Source organism: Taeniopygia guttata, chromosome 11 (assembly GCF_048771995.1).
Source record: "Taeniopygia guttata chromosome 11, bTaeGut7.mat, whole genome shotgun sequence".
NCBI lineage: Eukaryota > Metazoa > Chordata > Aves > Passeriformes > Estrildidae > Taeniopygia > Taeniopygia guttata.
In genome coordinates this window covers 12,530,046-12,552,937 of record NC_133036.1, presented here as the reverse complement: position 1 = coordinate 12,552,937, position 22,892 = coordinate 12,530,046, and the positions used below count along the sequence as shown (strand labels likewise).

At 38.6% G+C, this 22,892-nt stretch overlaps 1 protein-coding gene across 4 annotated transcripts in view; it reads left to right on the top strand.

The window, feature by feature from the left end:
* The window catches only part of ADCY7 (adenylate cyclase 7), a 59,750-nt gene extending 37,641 nt beyond the window's left edge, over positions 1-22,109 (top strand). For all 4 annotated transcript variants that reach the window (XM_072934392.1, XM_030282416.4, XM_072934391.1 and 1 more), the window contains 18 exons: positions 3,405-3,537; positions 4,777-4,962; positions 5,831-5,874; positions 6,525-6,605; positions 7,545-7,617; positions 8,428-8,525; positions 9,154-9,238; positions 10,789-10,926; positions 12,044-12,106; positions 12,781-12,819; positions 14,214-14,371; positions 15,526-15,607; positions 16,180-16,335; positions 17,011-17,157; positions 17,594-17,701; positions 18,461-18,575; positions 19,093-19,217; positions 19,335-22,109. In XM_072934392.1, the coding sequence (XP_072790493.1) occupies positions 3,405-3,537; positions 4,777-4,962; positions 5,831-5,874; positions 6,525-6,605; positions 7,545-7,617; positions 8,428-8,525; positions 9,154-9,238; positions 10,789-10,926; positions 12,044-12,106; positions 12,781-12,819; positions 14,214-14,371; positions 15,526-15,607; positions 16,180-16,335; positions 17,011-17,157; positions 17,594-17,701; positions 18,461-18,575; positions 19,093-19,217; positions 19,335-19,481 (1,978 nt within the window). In that variant the 3' untranslated portion in view covers positions 19,482-22,109. The remainder of the gene's footprint in view (positions 1-3,404; positions 3,538-4,776; positions 4,963-5,830; positions 5,875-6,524; positions 6,606-7,544; positions 7,618-8,427; positions 8,526-9,153; positions 9,239-10,788; positions 10,927-12,043; positions 12,107-12,780; positions 12,820-14,213; positions 14,372-15,525; positions 15,608-16,179; positions 16,336-17,010; positions 17,158-17,593; positions 17,702-18,460; positions 18,576-19,092; positions 19,218-19,334) is intronic.
* The last annotated feature ends 783 nt before the right edge of the window (positions 22,110-22,892 follow it).

The following is a 22,892-nucleotide window of genomic DNA, read 5'->3' as shown; positions in this document are numbered from 1 at the left end:
CCCTCCATGCGGGGCTGAACCGAACCAAGGGCCCCTCCATGCGAGGCTGAACCGAACCAAGGGCCCCTCCATGCGGGGCTGAACCGAACCAAGGGCCCCTCCATGCGGGGCTGAACCAAACCAAGGGCCCCTCCGTGCGGGGCCGGGCCAAACCGAACAAAACCGAGGGCCCCTCCATGCAGGGCAGGGCCGAGCTGGGCTGGCACGGCTCAGGGTCTGTCACTGTGCCATGACACACATCCTCACCGTGGGGTGGTGGAAATAGGACAGATGTGTACGTAGTGGAGCTGTAGAATGTTAGTATTTTCTGATTGGGTTTTCAGCGAGCTGTAAAATTCTATTCTTCTTAGGCAAGAGACTGCTTCTTGACCTTCCCTTCATGTGCGTTGTGTTGACTTAGTTAATCCAGCTGTTCACAGGGATGAACATGTTTGTGAGTTCAGTTAAAGAACAGTTGTTCTCCTTAGGCCAAGGCCAAGCTGACTTTACCCAGTGTTTCTGCTAATGCATTGATCAGTTCCACTTGATTTATATCAGCTCTGTATTCAGCACCCCCACCACTCAAACCCCACAAACAACTCAGAAATTAAAATGCCCCCCGATGGGGAGTATCCTAGCAAGGAGAGTCGGGAGCTGTTGTTTGTTGTGCATTTGCCATTGGCAGAAGGAAGGGAAGGGAGTGGTGCTAAATGGGAGGATTGAGGCGGAGCGGGAATATAACTTGCCATGTGCTGCTCAGTGATACAAGGACTGAGGTTGGTCTCGTGTAGCCTTTTTAAGACACTCCTTGAACAGAACAAATGTAAATGTTTTTCAAAAACACCAACATTTGCAATCAGACCATGATCTTTTTGTGTCGTGGTAGTCTCTGCAAATTGGTTTCTTTTAGTAAATGCTTCTAACCAGTGACATTATAGCTTTTCTTATTATTTCTATACCTCAGACAGCTTCTAGGTATATGCTTGTCATTTAAAAATTAAAGTGGTTTATTAAGTGATAAGAGGTTATGAATATCAAAATACTTTATTACATTGGTGACTGAAACAGAAAGAAAACTACTTGGAGCTTGATTAACAGTTACACCAGCAGCCAGGCTAAAGGGTTTAGTGTGTTGATTCAGCGTGATTAAACAAGAATACAGAGTTGTAAAGTTTCTTTTGTTGGTAAAACAAACAGCATGACTCTGAATATGGCACAAAACCACACTTTGTTAGTCATGTTTAGGACCTTTGCCTAATCTTGAAAACTCCGATTATTCTTGTATGGTTGTCAGGTTTATAGTTGATAAGCTGGTAAAGAATTAAGCTGGTTTAGATTGTCATGCTGATCCGGAAACGTTTTTCTCACTACTTCCTCTATGTATAGCTCTGTAGTATCACTCATCTTGCATTTAAAAACTGGCCAGAGGAAACACCTTCCACTTGTGGAGGATTTAGCCTGACAGGGTGGAAGGGGTATTATTCGCCATGCAAGTGTTATTTTTTTCCTGCTCTGCAAGGAATTATTTCTTCAGGATTCCTCATTCCAATGTTATCTAGTCCTGCTCCTTTGGAATCAGTTTTGTCATTAGGAGCCAGCCAGAGGTTTTGTTTAAAATAGGAATCATATCTATTTTGAGTTTCTGTAAATGAAGGAATTCTAAAGACTTCTGAAGGGATGCAGGAAAACTTCTAGCTTTCAAAGTATTTTCTGTCCAGTGTCAGGGTAACCTTGTTCATCTTCCTTGTGATTTTAAAAATTACTTACATTCATAGCAGCATAATACACTACTAAAGCAGAAAAGAGTAGCATAAAACCAAAACTAAAAATGCATTTATGACCAATTCTCTCTAATATGCAAATGCCTGAAAGCTCAGCACGTGTTATTCTGCTGTCAGCACAGGAAACTGGGCACAGTGTGCTGGGTGTTCTGTTCTCCCATGGCAAGGGCAGCAGTGCGTGCTCCAGCTTGCCTGGGAGAGCAGCTCTTGGTTATATGCTTGTCCTGGAATCCAGTGAGCAATTAGTAACTGCTGAGAGATCACTGGCATCTAATTGGAAGGGAAGTTTGCAGTAAGATCAGAAATGTCCTATTTCAGTGTGTGATTTGAGGGAGAGGGGAGAGGAAGCCTGGTAAAATGCAAAACGGTGGGAAGTGAACAAATGTATTGCTTTTTGGAGTAAAGGGAAAAGCACAGGAAACTTGCTGCAGCACATGGCTGTGTTTTAAGGCTCAGGGCACAGACATCACCTACAATGCCCCAGTCTCTGTATAAGAAAATTATGCTTTGGGGGAAACTTTAAAATTTCAGATTTGAAGGTTCACCTTAATTGCAAAATTATGTAGTCAAAGTAACAATTAAACTTTTTTTTTTTTTTTTTTGATAAAACTACCAGTAAAAAAATGAAAGCACCTTCTGCAATTCAGCTCTTACTATTGGCTTGGAAAGTACTGAGAAAGTTTTTATTTTTTCTTCTTAGAAGCTACAGCCAGTAGTTTTCAGGTCTTGGACACATTATGTTCATGCAAACCTATGTCCAGCTTTAGGAAGGCGAGGTGGCTGGAACAGTGATTCCCTTGCTCTCTGTAGTTAGGCAGCAGTGCTGCACACTCTGCCTGTTTCCATTCTGAGATTTTGCTTTTCCCTGTCCTGAGCTAATGGATTGGTGACCGAGAAAAGTGAGAAAAGCATGGGAAGATGAACAGTGAGAAAGTAGAACTTAAGAAATGCTAGTTTATGACTCCTTCCTGTCTCTTATTGAGAAATTATATGGAAAGATATTATAACTTATGTGGAAATAGATGATTTGGGATACTGAGTGAAATAACATTTAAGAGGAAGTGTGAATAGGTACAAAAAAATACTGGGTGCTCTTCTCAGAAGTGTGTTATTGTCGTTGATGTGTGCTTTTTCCTCAGATTTTTTCAGTCAGAAAAGGCAGACTTTCAGAATTCTCCTCAGAGTTAACAAAAAAACTTCCCCAGCTTTCTTTCCCAGACTTTGTGTCTCCCCCCACCCTCGTGCATTTCTAGCACAAAGCGGTCCTTGCTTGTGTTTTGTTCATGAGTTTGCCCTGCAGATCTCACAACCTGCCTGTGAGCCTGCCTGTCTTGTGAGTCATCAGTTCTCCTTTGATCACATTTCTTCTTGCTTCATTTACTTTCCTGCTTATTTCAATTTAATTTTATACCAATACTATCTCATTATGGGAAGAGTATGTTAGCACGCTTGCTATGAATGATGTACTATGATAAAAGATTGCAAATATAATTTTAAGTACTGGCAGGATTTTTTAGTTGGCTGCCAAAGCAGGGGATGTCTGAAAAGCAGAAATGTCAGCAGGGGCCATTGAAATGTAAATGAAATGCTTAATGTGACCTTTCTGTGAGTGTTTGGGTCTCTTGTTCTTTCTCCCTTTCTCAGCCGTGTGCACATCACTGAAGCAACGTTAAATCACCTAGGCAAAGCTTATGAAGTAGAAGAAGGGAATGGACACCTGAGGGATCCTTACCTTGAATCCATGAATATCAAAACCTACTTAGTGGTCGATCCAAGGGTATGTATTTGTTTTTAATATATACTTCTTCAAGTATATACACACATAAGTACATAGGTGACTGTAGTGCATACAGCTTTTTCATTCAGGAATAGAATTGAAGCATGGTGTGAGTCACCTGAGTAGCCTGGATTTGAGAATTCAGATCTGAAAGCACATCCTGCTTTTTATGACATGCCTATTACATCGACGGTAGTAAGTGTTATGCTGAAACCTCTTATGTCACCCACTTAGAGTAAAAACACATGTTTGGTTATGTATTTGTGTCAAGTGTCTCAAAAGCCCAGGTCAAAAGATGAGGATGAAGGAATGACAGAAAACTGGTACTATATGGCCACTTCTAGCTAAAATATTCCTTGTAAAATAGCATCAGACATCTTCCTCACTATTTAAAAATTAAGATTCTCCTTCTATTCAGAGTGTGAAATTAGCAACTGTGTGTTGCTCCTTTAGAGCTTGTTAACTACAAACACTGGAGTATTGCTATTTTGCATTGGCTTGTGGTTGATGAGAAAAATGTTTCAAATGCAAAAAGAATGCAGATGAAAAACTTTTCCGTCCTGATCTCTACAGGAAGGAACAGCATAGAGCCACTTTTAATTAGCAAGCTGCACACAGCACATACTCTCAGAATGAGGACCTATGTCTATTAAAATGATCTCTGCTTCCTTGAAGATACTTGTGAAAAGTTAGAGAATTATCAGTCATTGATGTCTTGGTTTATTCTGTAGTTTTCGCTTCCCTGTAGTTCTGCAAGGGTATTGCTGTAACCCTGTCTGTACTGCCTGACTCGGCACCTGTGACACAGAGATATAATCTAATGTGGAGTCTGTAATTTGTGGGATCTCTAACCACTGTTTTGATACACCCCAGCTCAGGAGTTTGGCACCCTTTTCCCCTGCTGTAGTGCTGGCTGCAAGGGAACTGTATCTATTCATAAGATCCTGTGAGCCCTTGCATCACTGTATGTAAACCTGGAAGTTTGACTGTTGCAGTGTTGCAAGCCGAGTCTGGTAAAGGCAGCTGAAGCAATTCACTGTGTGTGCTGTGATTTGCTTTGCTCACCTTAATTAAACGAGATAAAGGAATTGAGGTTGGCTGACATGTTGCTGATGTCTTCAGAGCACTACAAAACACTTAGATTTGTCTAATCTTAAACTACTCTACAAAATACTAAAGGTCTGTGTGTTGCTTGTCTGAATTTCTCTTTTGTCCACGAGCGTGTTTTCTTTCTGTTAGTCCAAGCAATGCCTATCAAACAATCACCTCCCCAAAACCCGCGTGAACGACGGGCTGAAGATGCGCGCGTCCGTGCGGATGACGCGGTACCTGGAGTCCTGGGGCGCGGCGCGGCCCTTCGCCCACCTGAGCCACCGCGAGAGCGTCAGCAGCGACTCCTCGGGCTCGCAGGGCCGGCGGAGGAAGGTCAGCTCCGAGCGGTGATCCGCAGCCTGCAGCTGCAACCTGCCCTGTGAAACACTGGTCCTGACTGCAGCGGCTGCATGAGCGCCCGTAGCCTTGGTGCTCAGTGCGCGCAACTGCGGGGTGTCTGTGCAGCATCTCCTTCTGTCAGAACCTCACCATTCTCACACTGCCAAGCTCTCCAGCATACCATCATCGTAGCATATCTTCAGAGTAAAACTATCTATTTTACCTATTATTTTTCCATCTTGAGATGCCTGGTGCATGTGGTTTTGTGAAAAAACAAACAAACAAATCGGATAGATGCACTCAATATTTAATTGAAATGTATAGAAAGTAAGTAGTCCCTTCACATGCTCTCCTGGCAATTGGATTTTATCAGTAAAGAATTGTTAAGATCAGGAATTCTTAAGGTATTTAAGATTTTAATATATATGAAAATTAAAATTTTCCTTCCATCTGCCCTTCCTGAAAGCTGGAAGTAGGAGATGTGCATGCTTTCAGGTGTGGCCCTGGAGCCACAGCTGTAGCAACTTTTAATTTAAGCATCCATCCATCCATCCAGATATGTAGAAGTAATTTCCAGTCTGCTTGCTTCTGCTGGTGCATGCTTAATTATTTTGGTGTGTAGAGAATAATGAGAGGGAAGATCTAACAATCTTTTTTGTCAGAAAACACTCACTTCTCACTTGTTAAAGCAGAAAGGATTGCTGGAAAGGATTGATTTTTAGAAACATTTCTGTTTGAGAATGGTTCTGCTTTCTTTTATTTCTGAATAAAAATGGTTTGGGCAGTTTCTTGATGTTTATTTCCCATAGTTGTTTGCTATTCAAAGAGTGTGTAATGTATTCCTAATTCCTATTTTATTTAGGAAATACCGTTGTGTGCTACTGGGCGCCAGAGAACTTCTGATAGGTTTGTCAAGTATCTTTTTTTTTTCTCTTTTGCTCCTGTGCTTGCCTTGCAGTTCAGTGTGCTGTAAGGATGCGATCATTTGTTTGATTAATCACTGTGTATGGTAGTCCTGCCATAGTCTTCAGCCTTTAGAAGATTTCTCAGCTCATGTTTGTTATTAGTAGCAGACTGTAAAAGGAGCTTCTTGTCTTACTGTCCCTCTAATCATTCAGATTCCATTTTGCATGCTGGGCTGCAGCAGGGTGAGAGGGAATTGGGAAGAAAGACCCATAAAGAGCAGTGGAAAGATTTGGGTTTGGTTGGTATTATTAATGTTTGCCATTACAATGTGATAAGAATTGTCAATGCTACCTGTAGTACCGAGTAAAATGTGCAGCTGATTTTCACTTGTGGAACATTCCCTCAGTCTGTCAAAACACTGTCTTGAAAAATGCATGATTTGGGTTACTAGAGAAATCAAGTGCTCATGGGTGTATTTTTTAATCAATTATTCAATTTTTAATCAATTTAATCAATTTTAATTAAATTTGGAGCATTCTGGTTTAACTTTTTCCTGGAGGCTTGACTCACTGTGTGCTGAGAAAGTGTGCTCTGTACCCATTACTTGTTTCTGAGCAACATTTATCACACAGACTTCATTTCATCCCCAGAAATTCATCTCAGAAGGGAAGGATTGAGGAAGATATTTATGATGAAATGATGTCAACCATTGAAGGCCTCAGTTCAACTACGTATGCAGTACTTTTATTTATTCTTCATCTTTTCTTTGAGATTACCCTGCATTCTTAATTTAAGCCTAGATATAAAATATATGTATAAAGCTATCAGTATTTTTGTCTTGCCCTTTTCTTGGTCTTTGTTTTTATTTAGTTTCTATTTTATTATTTGATTTGCATATGAGAGTGTTACTGCATTATTTAGCAAGAAGCCAGTGATCAGTCTTACTGTTCAGTATTTTCTTTATTAAAACAAGAAGTGTCATGAGATGGGGTGCTGTCCTGAACAAAAAGCTACGTATAAAGTCAAAGTTTTGTGAGTAATAAAGTTGCTTTAGTGTCTGGTCCACTGAAGGCAAGTGGTCTGTCCAGGGGCGGGTAATTCCTTTGGCAGTACATTGGCATTTAAAAGCAGACAAACACAGTCAATGGTGGTGATTTGGGTTTTCTTTTTCTTTTTTTTTTCTTTTTTTTTTCTTTTTTTTGGTCTTGTTTTAATTTAAAATAAGATATTTAAATTCCTAACAAATTCTTAAAACACTAAAGAAGAAAAACTTTTTCTTCAATCTAAATTCTAGGAAGACTGTACTTCAGGTGTTCCTAATAGGAGTCTGATATTATTAAGGGGAAGTTTTTGGAGGCCATGAGCCCTCTCTAACATCTGCTGTTACACTTTCCTATTCCTCAGCCTTCAGGAAGTCTTGGAGCTACATGTTTCATGTAGCTGGCAGATGTTGCTGTCTGAGTGTTGTGGATCTGCCTGTCAGATGAGTAAAAACGCTATATTTTTACTGCTCTTTTTTACTGCTTTGTTCTCCCATGAAACATAAAGACCTTGCAGAAGCATCAGACGTGTGTTGAGAGTGGCTGTGGGGTCTCAGGTGCAGCAATGATTTTGTGTCTGTCCCTGGCCTCTGTGTGCTCCTGGTAACCCCTGTCTCTCTCTGGCTGCAGCCCCTGGTGTGGCAGGTCAGATGACTTCTGTGGATTCTCACTCATCTTTGCAGAACCTGGTCTTGAAAAAGAGGTTGGTAAGAGCAAAATAATCCTTCCTGGTCTTTGATTTACCCTTCAGAGCTGGATAAGAATATGTTTGAAACTTTTCATTCTGAAACTGGTTTCAGGAGGTGACTGCACATCCTAAGAGGCTTCTGGTAACTAATGGAAAGCACATTTCAGGAGTAGTTTGAACTGGTCATTCTTCCTTGAGAATGCAAATTCTGAGCTTAAGCAAGATGGTCTCTAATCTGTGGTCAAATTCTTGCAATAAGGGAATTAGTGAGAGTTTGATAATTTTTTTATATAAACTACTTCCCTAAAAAGTAATGAGATTTAAAGAAGGAAAGAAAAAAAAAGATTTCTGCATCCATAATGGAAAACACTTTGTTTTCTGTGGTTGTTCCATTGTAGATATAATGCTGGCATTTGTTAGGTGCAGTGTAGTTCTTCTGTTTGAATAACTGCTGTTAAATTTACTGTGCTGTGGATGTAGTTGCTGGTGTAGATTTGTACATACACTTTAGTTTACTTCTGTGTATGTCCTTTCTTGATAAGGATTTTGACCGCGGGCATCTATGGAGAGCTGTTTTACATACTGCCTGCATTTCCCTCTAGGCTGGAAATTTGGAAATTACCCTTTGGCCTAGGCTGTTTTTCTTGAACAATGTTCAAGTGATTGGGTTTTTTTTTTTTCGTGCTGGTCTTCTTTTGTTCTGTTTTAGTGTATTTTTAATAATACTGTATAAACTTGCATATATGTGTCATCACAAGAATGTAATAAAATTAAGAAAAAACACCCCTGAAATGACCCTGATGCTTTTTTCTCTCTGTGTTTCAGTATCGCACCATTCCTATTCTAAAACTCAAGAGTTACTTCGTGTGTGCCAGCTTTGTGTTCCTCTGTATATTTGTGATCCAGATGCTTATCATGCCAAAGTAAGTGCTGGTAATTTAATTATTTATAATTCCAATTAACCAACAGCTAAAGTGAACCTCATGTGCATGGAACTTTTTGGAGTTCCTGAAGGGTTAAATTTAAGAAACATACATTAATTTATCCCATGATAAAGGATTACATTCATGTTGTTGGCATAAGATCCAAGATATTAGTATGAAAATAAAATAGAAATACTTCTTTACTATTTTGTTTGCTTAGTACACACAGGGAGGAGGTCAGTTAAGTAAGAAATACTATTTTATAAGCACAGTTGGTTGTAAGGACATTGAGCAGTAGGAAAATGGGATTTAGCTGGTTAAACTGTGCTCAGTGATTCTTTTCTGTAGGGCTACAAGGGGGAAACTTTGAGCTGCTAGTCACACCTCCAAGAAAGCAGATGACGGCTAATTCTGAAGTGTATGTTTGTTTTTCATGGCTGTAGCAGTGCAGTTTCCATGTGGTTTATGCACAGGGCAGTAGCTCAGGCCATCAGGGGCAGAATCTCTTAAAGCAGTAATTGTGCAACAGAGCAACCATAACCTGTGTGATGTTATGGTTATTCAGTGCTATTTGAAAAAAAAATCACATTTAAACATGGGGTTTTTAGTGCTTTCTTCTTCTGTTTAGAACGGCAGAAGTGGGAATTTCCTTTGGAGTTGTTGCAGTCATCATTGCGCTTATTTTGTTTGTGTGCTTTGCTGAGAAGTGTCTGGTAAGTTTACTTTTAAAAACACTTCCTGTTTTCAAAAGTGGATGGGTATATTTCAGCAACTTGGTCTGTCTTTTAGGCTGATGAAATTTTAGTAATTTCAATAGGAGTTACGGGAGCCTTGAACCTCAGGTTACCAGAAGATTCCATTCTCTGAAACACATTTTCATGTCTGAAAATTCTCATAGTAATTCAGAATTATTTGAGTGCAAAAAATAGATGGGTAGGAGGGAGGATATGGGGTTGGTGTTTTAAAATGTATTTTTATTTTTATGTTTGTCATTAATAGTAATTTTGGTTGTAAATACTGTTGTTCTCTATGCTGGAAACAATATTAAAAGAAGTTGGAAGAAGATCAGTTTTCATAATAATTTATGAAGTGTAATGAAAATTACAAACATATGAATAATTTATTGGCAACAATTTCATGGCTTTTAGAATTCCAAATTCACCATTACATCAATTGGGACACTTTGCACTTGTAGTTCCTTTTTCTTTGCATTATTTAACACATGCAATTACTGTTTAAAAATATATAGTGGCAGAGAGAGCCCATAGTGATGAGGAGTTCAATGATACAGAGTTAAAAAATAAGTCCTCAGTTCAAGAACTGCCTGAGAGCAGGGTGGGGAGAGGGAAGGGATTTTAGAGAAGGGATTATAGAATGTTCCTTGCACTCATCAAACCTGCATGTGCCAGAGCAAGGACATGCAGCACCACTGCACCCAGAGAGGGGATGGAGCTCTCAGGGAAAGAGAGAGTCTCTTACAGAGCCATGGTTGAGCTGTGTAAAGGGGAAAGAAAAAAATAAGAGAAAATTGCACTCAAGACATGTGATAAAGATTTGTGACTCATTAATTGTATGGTTAGACAGATTTATGGAATTTATGTATGTGTGGTATTTATATATGTATAAACATGAATTTTTGCATATATGTCTGTAGAGAGAGAGGGAGTGTGTGTATATGCATTCATGTGTTTTTTCTACACATGTAGAAAATGGAAAATTCCAGGACTGCAGTTGCATCAGTCTTAAGTTTTATGCTGGGAGTGTTTTGGTGTAGCCAAATAATGGAATAATGCTTGCAGTCATTAAAATTATATGCTTTACTGAATGTTTTGGTCTATGGCAACAATTGGAGGACATAGGGATGGCAAGAATGGAGGCTGTCTAGGTATTAATCTGAAAATGTAGTTACAAATATAATATTATAGCTCTATAACTAAAATAATACTAATTTTTTACTGCATTTTTATTAACTTTTCTCTAGAACTTTCAAACAGATCATAATTCTGTATTTTTAAAGCACAAATTCAGAAAAATTTTAGCACCCAACCCCTTTGAAGAAAGGAAACATTGTCTCTATTTTTAGTTGGGGAAAGGTGTTAGACATTGACTCTGAATGAGGAGATTCAAAGTTCTAAATTAGAATTCCAGTGAAGGCTCTTGACACTCTCCTGCAGAAAAAAGGTCAACTTTATATTTAGAAATATATCTTCCCCTGTATCAAAGTGTTATCCCTGTTCCTGAGAGAAATTAATTGTGTTTCCAGAAGTGCTGCTCAGATCAGTGGCCTCTCCTGCGCCATCTGTGTGCCGTCTCAGAAAAGGTGGAAACAATGCCTTTACTTAGGCTGCCTTTAGCAGTCATCACTATAGCTGCCTTGCTGATTATAGCCATTTTTAACTTGGTAAGTAATCACATTAGTTGATTAACTATTGTAAAATCCACAGTTTAAGTAACTTCCTGCATTCTTTTCATCAAGTACCAGTTTTTGCTGCTTTTTCTAATGCCTGATTTACAACAGGAGTTGATTTGCACAGGGATAGTGCATGACGTCAAGTAAAAGCATTAAAAATAAAAGCTCCTAGTTTGTGGAACTGAAAGTACAAGTGATAGACTTCAGTTCTACAAACTTTTCTTGTTTTCAAGATGTCACTTAGAACAGCTCTTGATTGTAACCCTCATCACTAAAACATTTTCCTATTTTAATGTGTTTTAAATGTTTGGCAGTGGCAGGCAGCACTTTAAGCAGTTCACTGTGGTGTTTGCACTCACTGGTAGTAATGTGGATGAGGGAGAGAAGAATATAACTTGGCTCTCTTCTAAAAGCAAAGGCATTGAGGATAGGTACTGCTGGAGTAAGGTGGAAATGGCATCTGTCTTTTAAATTTAGTTTGAATATTTTATTGTACCTAGGGCATGTACACTTGAATTACTGTGCTGGTTTTTTTATTTAAGCAATCTCTGTGTGTTGACAGTTCCATTTAACTGATAGTTAACTACTAAAACTGATGTCCTCCTGATCCCAAGTGTTTGTTTGCCCTGCCATTCTTTTGATTCCATGGGGAGTTCATTCTGAAAGCAATACTGCAGAAAACGCTTAATTTTCTTTCATAGGGTGTTTTTTTTCTGCTGGCTTAGGTCCTTGAATTGACTCACAGTGGTGTCATGTGAACAGCACCAGAGACAGACTGAAAGAAAACAGGAACAGCAGCTGTGAAACTGGGGTGTGAGACAAAACCACATGTTTGTGCCCAATAGCTGCTAAATTAACATAGCCATAATTTAAACCTTTACCCCCAATTAGAAAATAAGTAAATTTTAACCTTTTTGCAGCTTGTGTGTGCATATGGGGTGCGATTGTATTTCAACATTTATTCAGTAGCACTGAAAAGACATCCAGATCAGCACTCTTTGTAAAATACATGGAGAAAAAACATCAGTGATTACCTGCTAATAAGTTTGTATGGTGGTTTTATTGATGTGTTTTGTATTTTTTTTTCCTTTCCCTCCAATAAATCAAGACTACTGAAAAGAACAAACCTGCCAACTTTACTGGATCAAATGACCTGAGTGCTACCACCTATGTGAGTAGAGTACCATCTGAATTTCTAGGATTAAAATGAAATGAGTTTTGGATGGTGGGTATAGAATCATAGAACATCCTGAATTAGAAGGCACCCACAAGGATCATCAAAGTCCTACTCCTATCATGGAGGTGGATGGCAATATTTTAAAATTTTTTCTTTTTATTTATAAAGATAAGGTTTTGTTTTTTTTTAATTGTTGAAGATGAAGACTTGCTCATGACACAAGGCAGTTTTAAGGGATATTTGGTATTTTTATATATAGCTTTCTTGTGCATCCTTTAGGGATTTTTCAGAAGTCTGGGGTATTCATGTAAAAAAACTGAAGTTTTGGTTTATTTTGGTGTCCTAGCATATTTGAAAGGTGTTCTCCAGCATTTATGTAAGGGTAAATTCAGGACTTACTAGTGACACAAAAGTATTATTTCTGGGGGTTTCACTTTTTATGTCTTTAATGCCAAAGTAGTGTTCTATTTTGAGTTCATCCAAATGTTTGGGATGTTCCTTTGTCACCTGGCCACCCCTTTAGATGATGGACATATTTTTGAATTATGTGCAGCAAGTTGTGGGAGAAGCCTTTCATTCAGGTGCTTATGGCAAATGATAAGCTACACATATGAAATGCACATTGTGCTTACCTGATAATTTTTTGTTCTTGCATGTTTGTAAATCAGGCTTTTGGAAACACAACTCATTCCTGCATAGAGGAAACTGTAAGTAGTGAATGTATCTTACTTAGGCCTGATTTTTGAATGTCGTGTATATTACTGACAAATGGCAGGTTCTGTTGTTGTATAAAAGGAATCTTTTTTAGATATGTGACAGTAGAAAAATTCTTAATGAAATCAAGATAATTCAGCTGCTGTTGTTGCACTAAGTAAAGTATGGCTTCGCAGTTTTTAGAACTTTCAGACTGAGAAGTAGGTCTAAATCTTTAAGGAAAAAAACAGCAGAACAGGGTGATGATAATGTTTGAGTCTGAAATATGAGAGCTGTACTTGCAAATGTCCCAGTAAAACGTGTTGACAGAGTGAAAGGGCTTAAGTGGCTGACAGACCTCTCTTGGCATTCTCTACAATAGTGGTTCCTTTTTCAGAGGTTTGGCTTGAGGAAGAGTGTTCAGTATCTTTTGGAGGTAGACTCAATGTCTTTACAATAGACAGAGTTGGTATAATGTGTAATATATGGGCTCTGATTAGGAGTTGCCTCATAAATTATTCTGGTTTCGTTCACTTCAGTGGAAATGTTATTTATTTAGCCAAGAATCTCACAGTTCTGTAGTAGGCCCGTGCTATTACAGGCGGGAAAACTGTGCTTTGTGCATAAAGAGAAATGAATTCTTGAGGAGCAGAAGCTGAGGTAATTTTGGAGCTGCTTGTAGACTGAAGTATGCCAGCTGAGCACCTCACACCTGTGCCCGTGGCTGCAGGCAGCAGTCCTGTCTGCACCACACACTTGGTGCCATGTCTGGTGCTGCCAGCTGCAGGCTGACCTTGGACCCCCTGCATGAGCTGGGATTCCCCTGGCAAAGTGCTCAGTAATTCCATAATGGGGATAGTGGCCATAGCTTGATAGTGCTTATTAGAATCACTGTTCTTCTAGGGAGCTGTGTCTCAGGCTCGAAAACCAGTCATGGTCTCCATGTGTTATAGTGTGGGAGCTGGGAATGGGGTATCTGCTCTAGGTTCCAATGGGAAAGCACAGTCAGAATAGGATCAGAGTGCTGGACTTGCTTGTTCAGTGCTGGTTCTATGGGCTGTGAACCTACTTGAGATTACTGTTGAACTTTAAATAAATAATTGCTAAAATTGATAAACTTCAGGAGATAAATTCTCAATCCTTCAGTTTTTATCTAGCATTGCTTACTTATGTTGATTTTTTTGTTTAAATATTTTTGTTTACCCATAACAAATTATAAAAGTAAACTAAAATCTGTATTAAGTTCATCCTTTTAGTGCCATTAAAAAAAACAAACAACTTTAAGTGATTGTAATTTCTTTGCTTTAAATTGCAGTGACCATGAACTCAGAGCATTTGCTGTGGTTTGAATGTTTCTTAGACATAAGTTCTGGATAATGCAAAGGCTCTTTACATTCCTCTTTTACAGTATTATGCTTACTGCTGTATATTGGGGTTCATTGCCTGCTCGGTATTTCTTCAAATGAGCTTCGAACTCAAAGTTCTCCTCCTGTCCATTGCTGTGACTGTCTACCTCATCATTTTTAATACCCTTCAACACAAAGACAACTATGGCAACAGTACCAGGTGCACTGTAAAGTTTCTCATCCTTTTCTCATCCTTTGCATTTAAGGAGCTGTTAGATTTTTGTGCACTTACTGGAATATTGACATACCAAAATCATGTAAGCCAGGACTGCAAACCTTTCTGTAAAATTAACAACATGGAAACCCTATTAGACCGTGTCACCTTTCTTTGCATATATTTTTTAAACAAAGGACATGTTCTCTGAAAACATTCTGTAATGTGGCTTCTGAGATCCCTGGAAGTCTTGGATAATATTAAGGACTAGAGTGTAGAGTATTAATGCCATAGTAAGGTTAAATTACGAAGAAAAACTTTGCTAAAAGTCTGAGGCTCAAGCTTGGTTGTCAATAGGATGGTGAACTCTTCATGTACTAACCTAAGTGCAGGTATTTTGGAAAATAACAGCAATTTACCTGATCTAATTGCAGAAACTGAAAACACTGAAGAGAAGTTACATGCAGAGGGTTTACCATTAATTTTTAAGTCTTTCTCAGGTTCCTCGCACAGTCTCATCGCTGAAGATTAGAATAAATTTATTTTGCAAAGGCTGTAACCTGTCAGCACACCTTAAAAAAGCTTGGGTGAACTTAATCATTCATATGATGAGAATTTAATTTGCATTTGTAAAAAGTAATAGATGTGGTAAGACTGATCTTACTATGAAATATGAGTGGTGATTCAGATACAGGTATGATTTAACTGCTGCCTTTGTCTTAGGAATTCAGGCTTTTAATTTGTTATTGTCTTTCCTTCCACAAATAAGAAAGTTTCCTTTCCTACCTCAAGGTTTTGTTGGCTGTGTTTTTGTAGGGCAGTGTGGGGTGGGAGCTGAAACTCAGTCTGATGGAAATTAAGATGGCTCCATTAAGATAAAGCCATGTTTACTTGAGCATCTCACTGTAGCAGCTACTGAACAAGGTTTCAACACCCAGTGTGTCGAGATGTGAAATGCATCATTCCATGTGTTGGACTGGCTGATAATCCTTTCTTGTTGTTAGGACCTGTCCCCTGCCAGCCACTGGCACAAATGAACAGTGACACTGTGGTGCAAGTCTGGACAGACACCCTCTTCCCCTCACCTCCCACCCCAACCCTCCAGCGTGCAGATTTTCTTTAAGCATACAGATGACTTTGTATTGCTTTCTTATTTTCAGGTTTTTCATCAAAGAACCAAGGATAATGACTAATTTATATCTGGTTCTGTTTTACGTAACCCTAGTTTTACTTGCAAAACAGGTATGTATTTAAAATGCAATTGCCTAGTTCCTTTACTTGCAGCAAGCTGATTTAAATGAAATGCGAAAGTGTTGTTCCTTGAAATTGTGCTTTCAATTAGTATATATTTTTATCTTGTTTTAATATTCTGGTCTTGCAGATAACACATTTGTAATGAGTTTTTGGTGATGAAAGAGTTTTTACTGTGAAAGGATGGGAACATTTTTCTAGTTTTCAACAGTGTTTGCATCACAGATGTTGCACTGGAGAACTTCCTGGCACTTCCAGTTTTGATCTATCTGCATTTATAATATCAGTATTCATTCTAAATCAACATAGCAATTCAAGACAAAAATAATTATATTACTAAAGTGTCATTTTGGTAAATACACCTGATGGTATCAAATGACATTTGGTCTTAGTGGCTGCTTCATATTTTTCTGACCTTTGCTCTCAAAGCACATTTTTCATAACTATATAGGCTCAAAAGGCATTGAAGAAACTATTGCTACTACACTTCTTGAGAAAATTACCTAATATTCCTCAGTGAGTTATTTTATGGGTTTAATTTATCATATTTGATCTCTTTGCAGATTGACTATTACTGTCGACTGGATTGTCTGTGGAAAAATAAGTTTAAAAAAGAACATGAACAATTTGAAACTATGGAGAATGTTAACAGGCTTTTGCTGGAAAATGTACTTCCAGCACATGTTGCTGCATATTTCATTGGAGAAAAACGAAATGAGGTGTGTTGAGCCTCTCCTATGTGAAGAGGATTTCTGTGATATATATTACACATGAAGTGAAAAACAACACAGACTGTAAACTTGTGCAATTTTTGCCTTTTGTTTGTATTCCAAGACCGTTGTAAACCCAAGAATCTGTTAACCAGATGGCCTCAAAAAAATGAATATTTCTAATGTCAGTCCCTGAAATCTGTTCTCAGAATTAGTAGTTCAGCTTCAAGACTTAGTTTGTTTGGCAAATATTTTAATGAGATCTACTGCTTTCCCAAGACACTGTTTTAGCAGAGAGGATGGATCACAGTTTTTAGGGAAATGAATTGAGGAGCAGATAGTATGTCCAGAGAGAAGTTCATTGATAATAATTTTTTAAATAAAGAAATCTCATTCTGCCAGCATGTCATCAGAGAGGACAATGCTGTGTCTCAGAAGAGTGATAATGTTCCAAGTAGATGAAAATGTTCAAGGAGAAATGTTTAAGATTAAACTCTCTTTAAAGAATCTTAGCTTTTCCTTAGGCGAATCCACTTTGTTAATGTTTCTGATAGAATAAGAGATGTGGCTGACTTCGTAGGAAAGCTGTAATTTGATTACTGGTTACAAACAATTATCATGAGTGTGAATACCTGAGGGGGAATGTGGCTGCTGACAATGTGTGGGTTTATTGCTTTCCTTTAGGACTGGTACCATCAATCCTACGACTGTGTCTGTGTCATGTTTGCATCGGTACCAGATTTTAAAGTGTTTTACACTGAATGTGATGTCAATAAAGAAGGTTTGGAATGCTTGAGGCTATTAAATGAAATCATTGCTGATTTTGATGAGGTAATTAAGCTTCTGTCAAAAATGCACTGGATTACATATTTACTGCAAAATAAATGTTTCACTAGATCTGTGAGCATTAGAGGCAGAAAAACCATTTTTTATGCTGTACTAATAATCTGACTTCAGCATTGCAATCTTGAAAGATATTTTCCCATCTGGTTGGGATTTTCACATACATCATCTAATCCATTAGAAGTACGGTTTGAAAGTTCTGACTTTAAGGACTTTCAGTACCTCAATGCTTTCATTTCTCCTTTGAGTAGGTAGAGCAAAACTGTGAAACTAACCCTCAGTATTTTATCTAATTTTCATGTGAGTGATAGTATTGTTAGAGATGTTTAATGCTTATGGTAGACAGTATGAGATTTCTAGTTAAATACTACACTGAAATATAGTATTGAAGTCTCAAGTTCTTGTTTTTTTTCCATTCAAACAGCTCTTGTTAAAACCTAAATTTAGCGGTGTTGAAAAAATAAAAACAATTGGAAGCACTTACATGGCAGCAGCTGGTCTCAGTGTTACACCAGGCCAGGAGAACAACCAGGTATGTTTGCTCTGAATCTGCCTTCTATTCTGGGGGTGCATAGGTGTGTTCAAAGTAACAAAATATAACATGATACAAAAAAGTACATAATGAATGGTGATTTCCTGAAATGTGAAAAAAGATGACAAAATTGTATTGTCTCCTGCTGAATTCACTATTTACCTCCTAGTTCCATTTTATTTCTGAATTAAAGTATTCAGTCTGTAATCCCGAGCATACTTTTTACCTATTTCATCTTTGATTCCAGTAGTTTAACATTCCTAGATGTGTAACAGAAGGGCTCTAAAAATAGGGGAGTCAAAGAATGGGAGGCAATGAAAAGGCCATCTCAGAACTGGACAGTAGGCTTTTTCTGATACCTGAGAAGTGGCACAGAAAGAGATCCTCAAGTGCCACATTAGGTCTGAAACTGTTACCTAGAATAATTAACACTAATTTCTCTGGCTCATTTTCAGTATAGCAGGTTTCTGTATGACATTAAGATGCATATAATAATATGCCCAAAATATGTAAAATTAAAGCTGAAACCATAAAGGGCAGACATTAATTTGTTATAAAATTTAATCATATCACTCTCATTGCCTCATAGACATCCCAGCTGTATTAAATGGAGTTTTGAAATTCTGCAGTTCTGCATTTACAAGGATGAGTGGTCTCATAAACACTCCAGTCACTTCTAATGCTGCTTTGGAGTAGCAGCCTGACTCACAGCCTTTTGTGTTGTAATTTGGTCATTAATACGTGTTATGACTTGCACAGGATAGGGAAAGGCAGCACGCTCACATTGGGATTATGGTGGAGTATGGAATTGCCCTGATGAGTAAACTGGATGGCATCAACCGACATTCCTTTAACAACTTCCGCCTGCGCGTTGGTGAGTTCTGTCTGTGGGGAATGGGAACTCCACAGCTCACACAAGTGAGTGGGTAGGATGAGGTAGGTCCAGGTGCTGGATAGCCAAAGGCAATATTGTCTGGTCAGCTTTTCAGACAGGCCAAGCTCCTCCACGGATGGGCTTTTTCTCATCACTGGAGGGAGCAGCAGGAAGAGTGCAGCTGGATGACTTTGGAGGAAATGAAAGATATAGATGAAAAGTGAAGTACCCGGTTAGTGACTGTTGACTAAAGACAGTATTGTCATTACAATGCTCATTTCTATATATTAAAAGTAGAAGGGGAAGAATTCTGCTTTGTGCCCTAGACTTCCTATTTTGCAATGGTGAGTCACTTCACATCTCCTGAGCCTCAGTATGATTATTTATAGAAGAGGACTAATACTGATTGCTAGAAAGGTGTTGCAGTTAAGGTTTGTTTTTTTTTCCCCTGAAGCTACAGCTAACACAATCACATCCCTTTTTCCCTCAGTAATGACAGCTTCCTGTGTTTCTGCAGGGATCAATCATGGCCCAGTGATTGCTGGTGTGATTGGTGCCCGGAAGCCTCAGTATGACATTTGGGGCAACACTGTTAATGTCGCCAGCCGAATGGAGAGCACAGGGGAGCTTGGCAAGATCCAGGTAAAACTATGAGCCTTGCAATGTCTAAGGCATTATTTCTGTTTGGTTGTGGAATTTTGCTTTAATGTGAATAATCAGAAGAATTTCACAAGCGTTTCTAATTTTCTTCACACAAAGGTCACAGAAGAAACAAGCAAAATACTACAGGAGCTGGGATACTCATGTGAATGTAGGGGACTCATTAATGTCAAAGGCAAGGGAGAACTGAGGACTTACTTTGTTTGCACTGAGACAGCTAAATTCCAAGGCATGGGACTGAACTGAGGCTACAGTGAAGTTAATCAAAATAGACTTAGATCTGCCTCCCTTCTGTGAAGACGTAGAATTTCCCTCCTTATGTGAAGGACTATTATTCTAAAAACATGTATATACTGTTCCTATCTCTTGTACATCTCAAGATGAGAGAATTTTTTTTTTTAATAACGAAGAATTCTGAGAAGTTCCTAGAAGATACACAACTGTCAGTCTGAAAATGACTACTTTTTCCTGAAGTATTTTGAAGATTTATCTGGAATTGCCATGAAGCATTTTCAGTTAGTTGCTTTCCTCACACTGGGAGTCTTAACAGCTCAGTGACAGCCGGTGTGGATGCACTGTAGAAGCCATTCCCACGTTAAAACATTCCACTGCCTGCCTGGCACACACCTGCTTACAGTATTGTGTTTGTCCTGACGTGTGTGCTGATACTGAGGGCACTGCGTATCCTGCTTTAAATGCTGAACAGACTGCACAGCAGAAGACAGCTGAATAATAGGAAGAGGAATACAAGGAAACTCAAGTGTATCACATGATAACTGTGCTGAACTCTTTTGGGAAAAAAATCTGAATTGCACAGTATGGGGTCACTTCACCACCCCTGCCTCCTCCACAGCAGTACCTTGTGTTATGCAGATGTTTTCATGACCAAGAGCTGTTCAGAAATTACTTTCATCTAGTTCAGCGTGTTTACATTATATTACATGTTCTCCTTTGTATTTCTCTGTAATTAGTATCTGTGTGTGCATTTTGTTCTGTCATGGTAAATCTTAAATTTTTTATATTTCAAAAAGTACAAGTGATGGTGAGGAGCACGGGGTCAGGCTCTGACAGCAGCTGGTGTTGCTGATCCCAGCAGGAATTCTGATTCTGTGCTGTGTTCTTGAGGGCACTTAGGGAAGAAAAAATAATCTGTTCTGAATTGCTGGGAAGCTGAAGAACAGAATTACTAATATAGTATTAGAAACAGTAGCAGATACTGTATAAACAGAACTGTGTCAGTAGTGGTTGTTTTTTTTTTCTGTTCCTATTTCTACAATTTGACTAGCCACTGGCTGGTTTCTGTGCCTTTCAAAGGCAGAACAGTTTTTTTCAAAAACTGGTTTTGAAGGTTATAAAGGAGGTATGGAAAAAATGTATTCATAATGAAATGTTTCAGCAGAGCCTCAATACTGGAAGTATGAGTAGAGCATTCATAAGATTATTGTGGACATGATGTAAATTAGTTTAGATTGTAAGGTTTTTAAGCTGTTAGTGTCCTTTGCTAAGTTCTATGTTGGCATTTTTTACTTACTGCAGTCTCTTAATCTGTTTGCTGTTGGTGGAGATGATAGCAGTTTGTTAGGATAACATCTTGTGCCCAGTTATGTCTGTTACTAGGGACGGGTTCCCCCTTTCCCCATATACCATGTCAGGGCTGGACAGCACAGTGATGAGTCAGTACAACTCTGGTTTGGCTGACCCTTACTCCTCTACAAACAGCATTTCCTAATGCTGCTGGGTTTAGTACCAACCCATCCTGGACAAGTGTTTAAGCAGTCCTGTGCTTCACTGCTGCTTTCTAATTACTGTGTAATTTCTTTAGAATAGGAAGTGACTATATTCAAGACAGGAACAAACCTAAATATTGTCCAATTGTGGATTAAAAATCGTACTTGTAGTCTTTAACAATTTTGTAGATCAAATCTACGTGTGTAGTAGCCTCTAACAGAAAACAGCATGTAAGAAAACCTGAATTTGTCTGTCTAGCTCACGCATGGGCTCTGCTGAAGAAGGGTCATACTCTCTGTCATGTTAGTGCAAGTCAGTGTTGTAGTTGAATAAACCTTCAAACAGCTTTTGCTACTCTTGTATGTTGTGTATTTGTAGTTACAGGTGCTCAGCAAGCATTTGTTTTGAGATATTTATTGTTTTACAGGACCATGCATGTGTCAAAGGCTCCTTTAAGCAGTCCTTCATGTCATGTTAGGCAAAGTGACCATTTGCCTCATGAATCTGTTCTGAAAAATGATTATGCCTATAAATAGAGCTGGCTCTGAAGTACTCCTGTTCACAGAACGACTAGGCTGTAGGAGTAAGTTATCTATGAAAGAACATTTGCTGTCTGTACCAGCATTTTGAAATGCTTTTGTTTACATGGTGTTGCCTGACAGGCTGGTAACTTATTTGGGTGTAACTTCAACTCAACCTCAGTGGCAGGAAGAGCTGCAGCTTCCAAAGGGGAAGGAGTTGGGTTTGGTTGCAGGTTTAAAAAGAATGCTCACTTGGTGTGCTGTGCACAGCCTTCTTGGGGAAGTCAGAAACTGTGTGTACTGAAAAAGAGGATGAATAATTTCTCACCAGATCTGGAACTCTACAATATGAGAACTATATTCAACCACAGAAAAAGTTCAACTTAACAAGCAATTGTATTGAAATAATTGTTTCCATCAGTCCTTCTGAGAGTGAACTGTGAAACTTAACATTGAGGAAAGAATCTCGGTGGAAAAATCTTCCTTGCAGCATTATTTTTTTTTCTTAAATGGAAAAAGTGGCACTGTATCTAATTTGAAGAGCTAATAACATCTGGAACTAGGAATCTGTTTTAAAGAACAAACTTTTGGTTTTACTATGAAATAAAAAACTCATTGAAATGTGTCTGGTTTAGCACTTATTTTGATGGACCCACGAAAAGGAGGTATATTTTTATATTTTATATTTTTAGAGTGCTGCAGACTTAATAGGACTGTTTTTACTCACGAACTAAACTTAGTATTTATATTTTTAAAAAATGTTGCCAGTAGAAAATGCTTAGTGACATCCACATGTTCTAAAGCTGATGAGAAATGCCAATACTTCTGTCACTGGCAGCCACCTCCTGCACTATCTAAAAGGTGAGTGATGGGCAATGAGATGCTATGGACAGGGCCAGTAAGGATTTGGCTGACACATTTGCCCTAAATATTGTCTTTTTCTTGTAGCCTGAAAATGATTTAAACAGTAACAGAAAAATTCATTAATTTATGAGTAATAATTCAGCTGCTATTACCTAGAACTGAAAACACTCCAGTGGTGACTACTAAGTCTTCTGGGACAAGTGAAACTGCTGGAGAAAAACCCAGACTGACAATTAAAAATTTTGCAATGTATTTTAGTAATTGTGAGAAGTCTAAAAACAAATCTTTCTGCAGCATTTTTAGAGAGGAAGGAAGGAAGGATGATGTCGACCATAAGACTGAGGGGAGAGGGTGCTGTTTGGCCTGTAAGTTATCTCTCAGTTCAGTTCCCTGCCACTGCACACAGCAGCAATGGCTGGAACCCTACAGCTCATTCCTCTTGACTCCAGGGTTATACTGGAATCACAGATTAAAGAAAAGCAACATTTAAAAACAATGAAGGATGCCTGTGGTAGAAGCCATGTGCAACACTGTGATGGTGTGA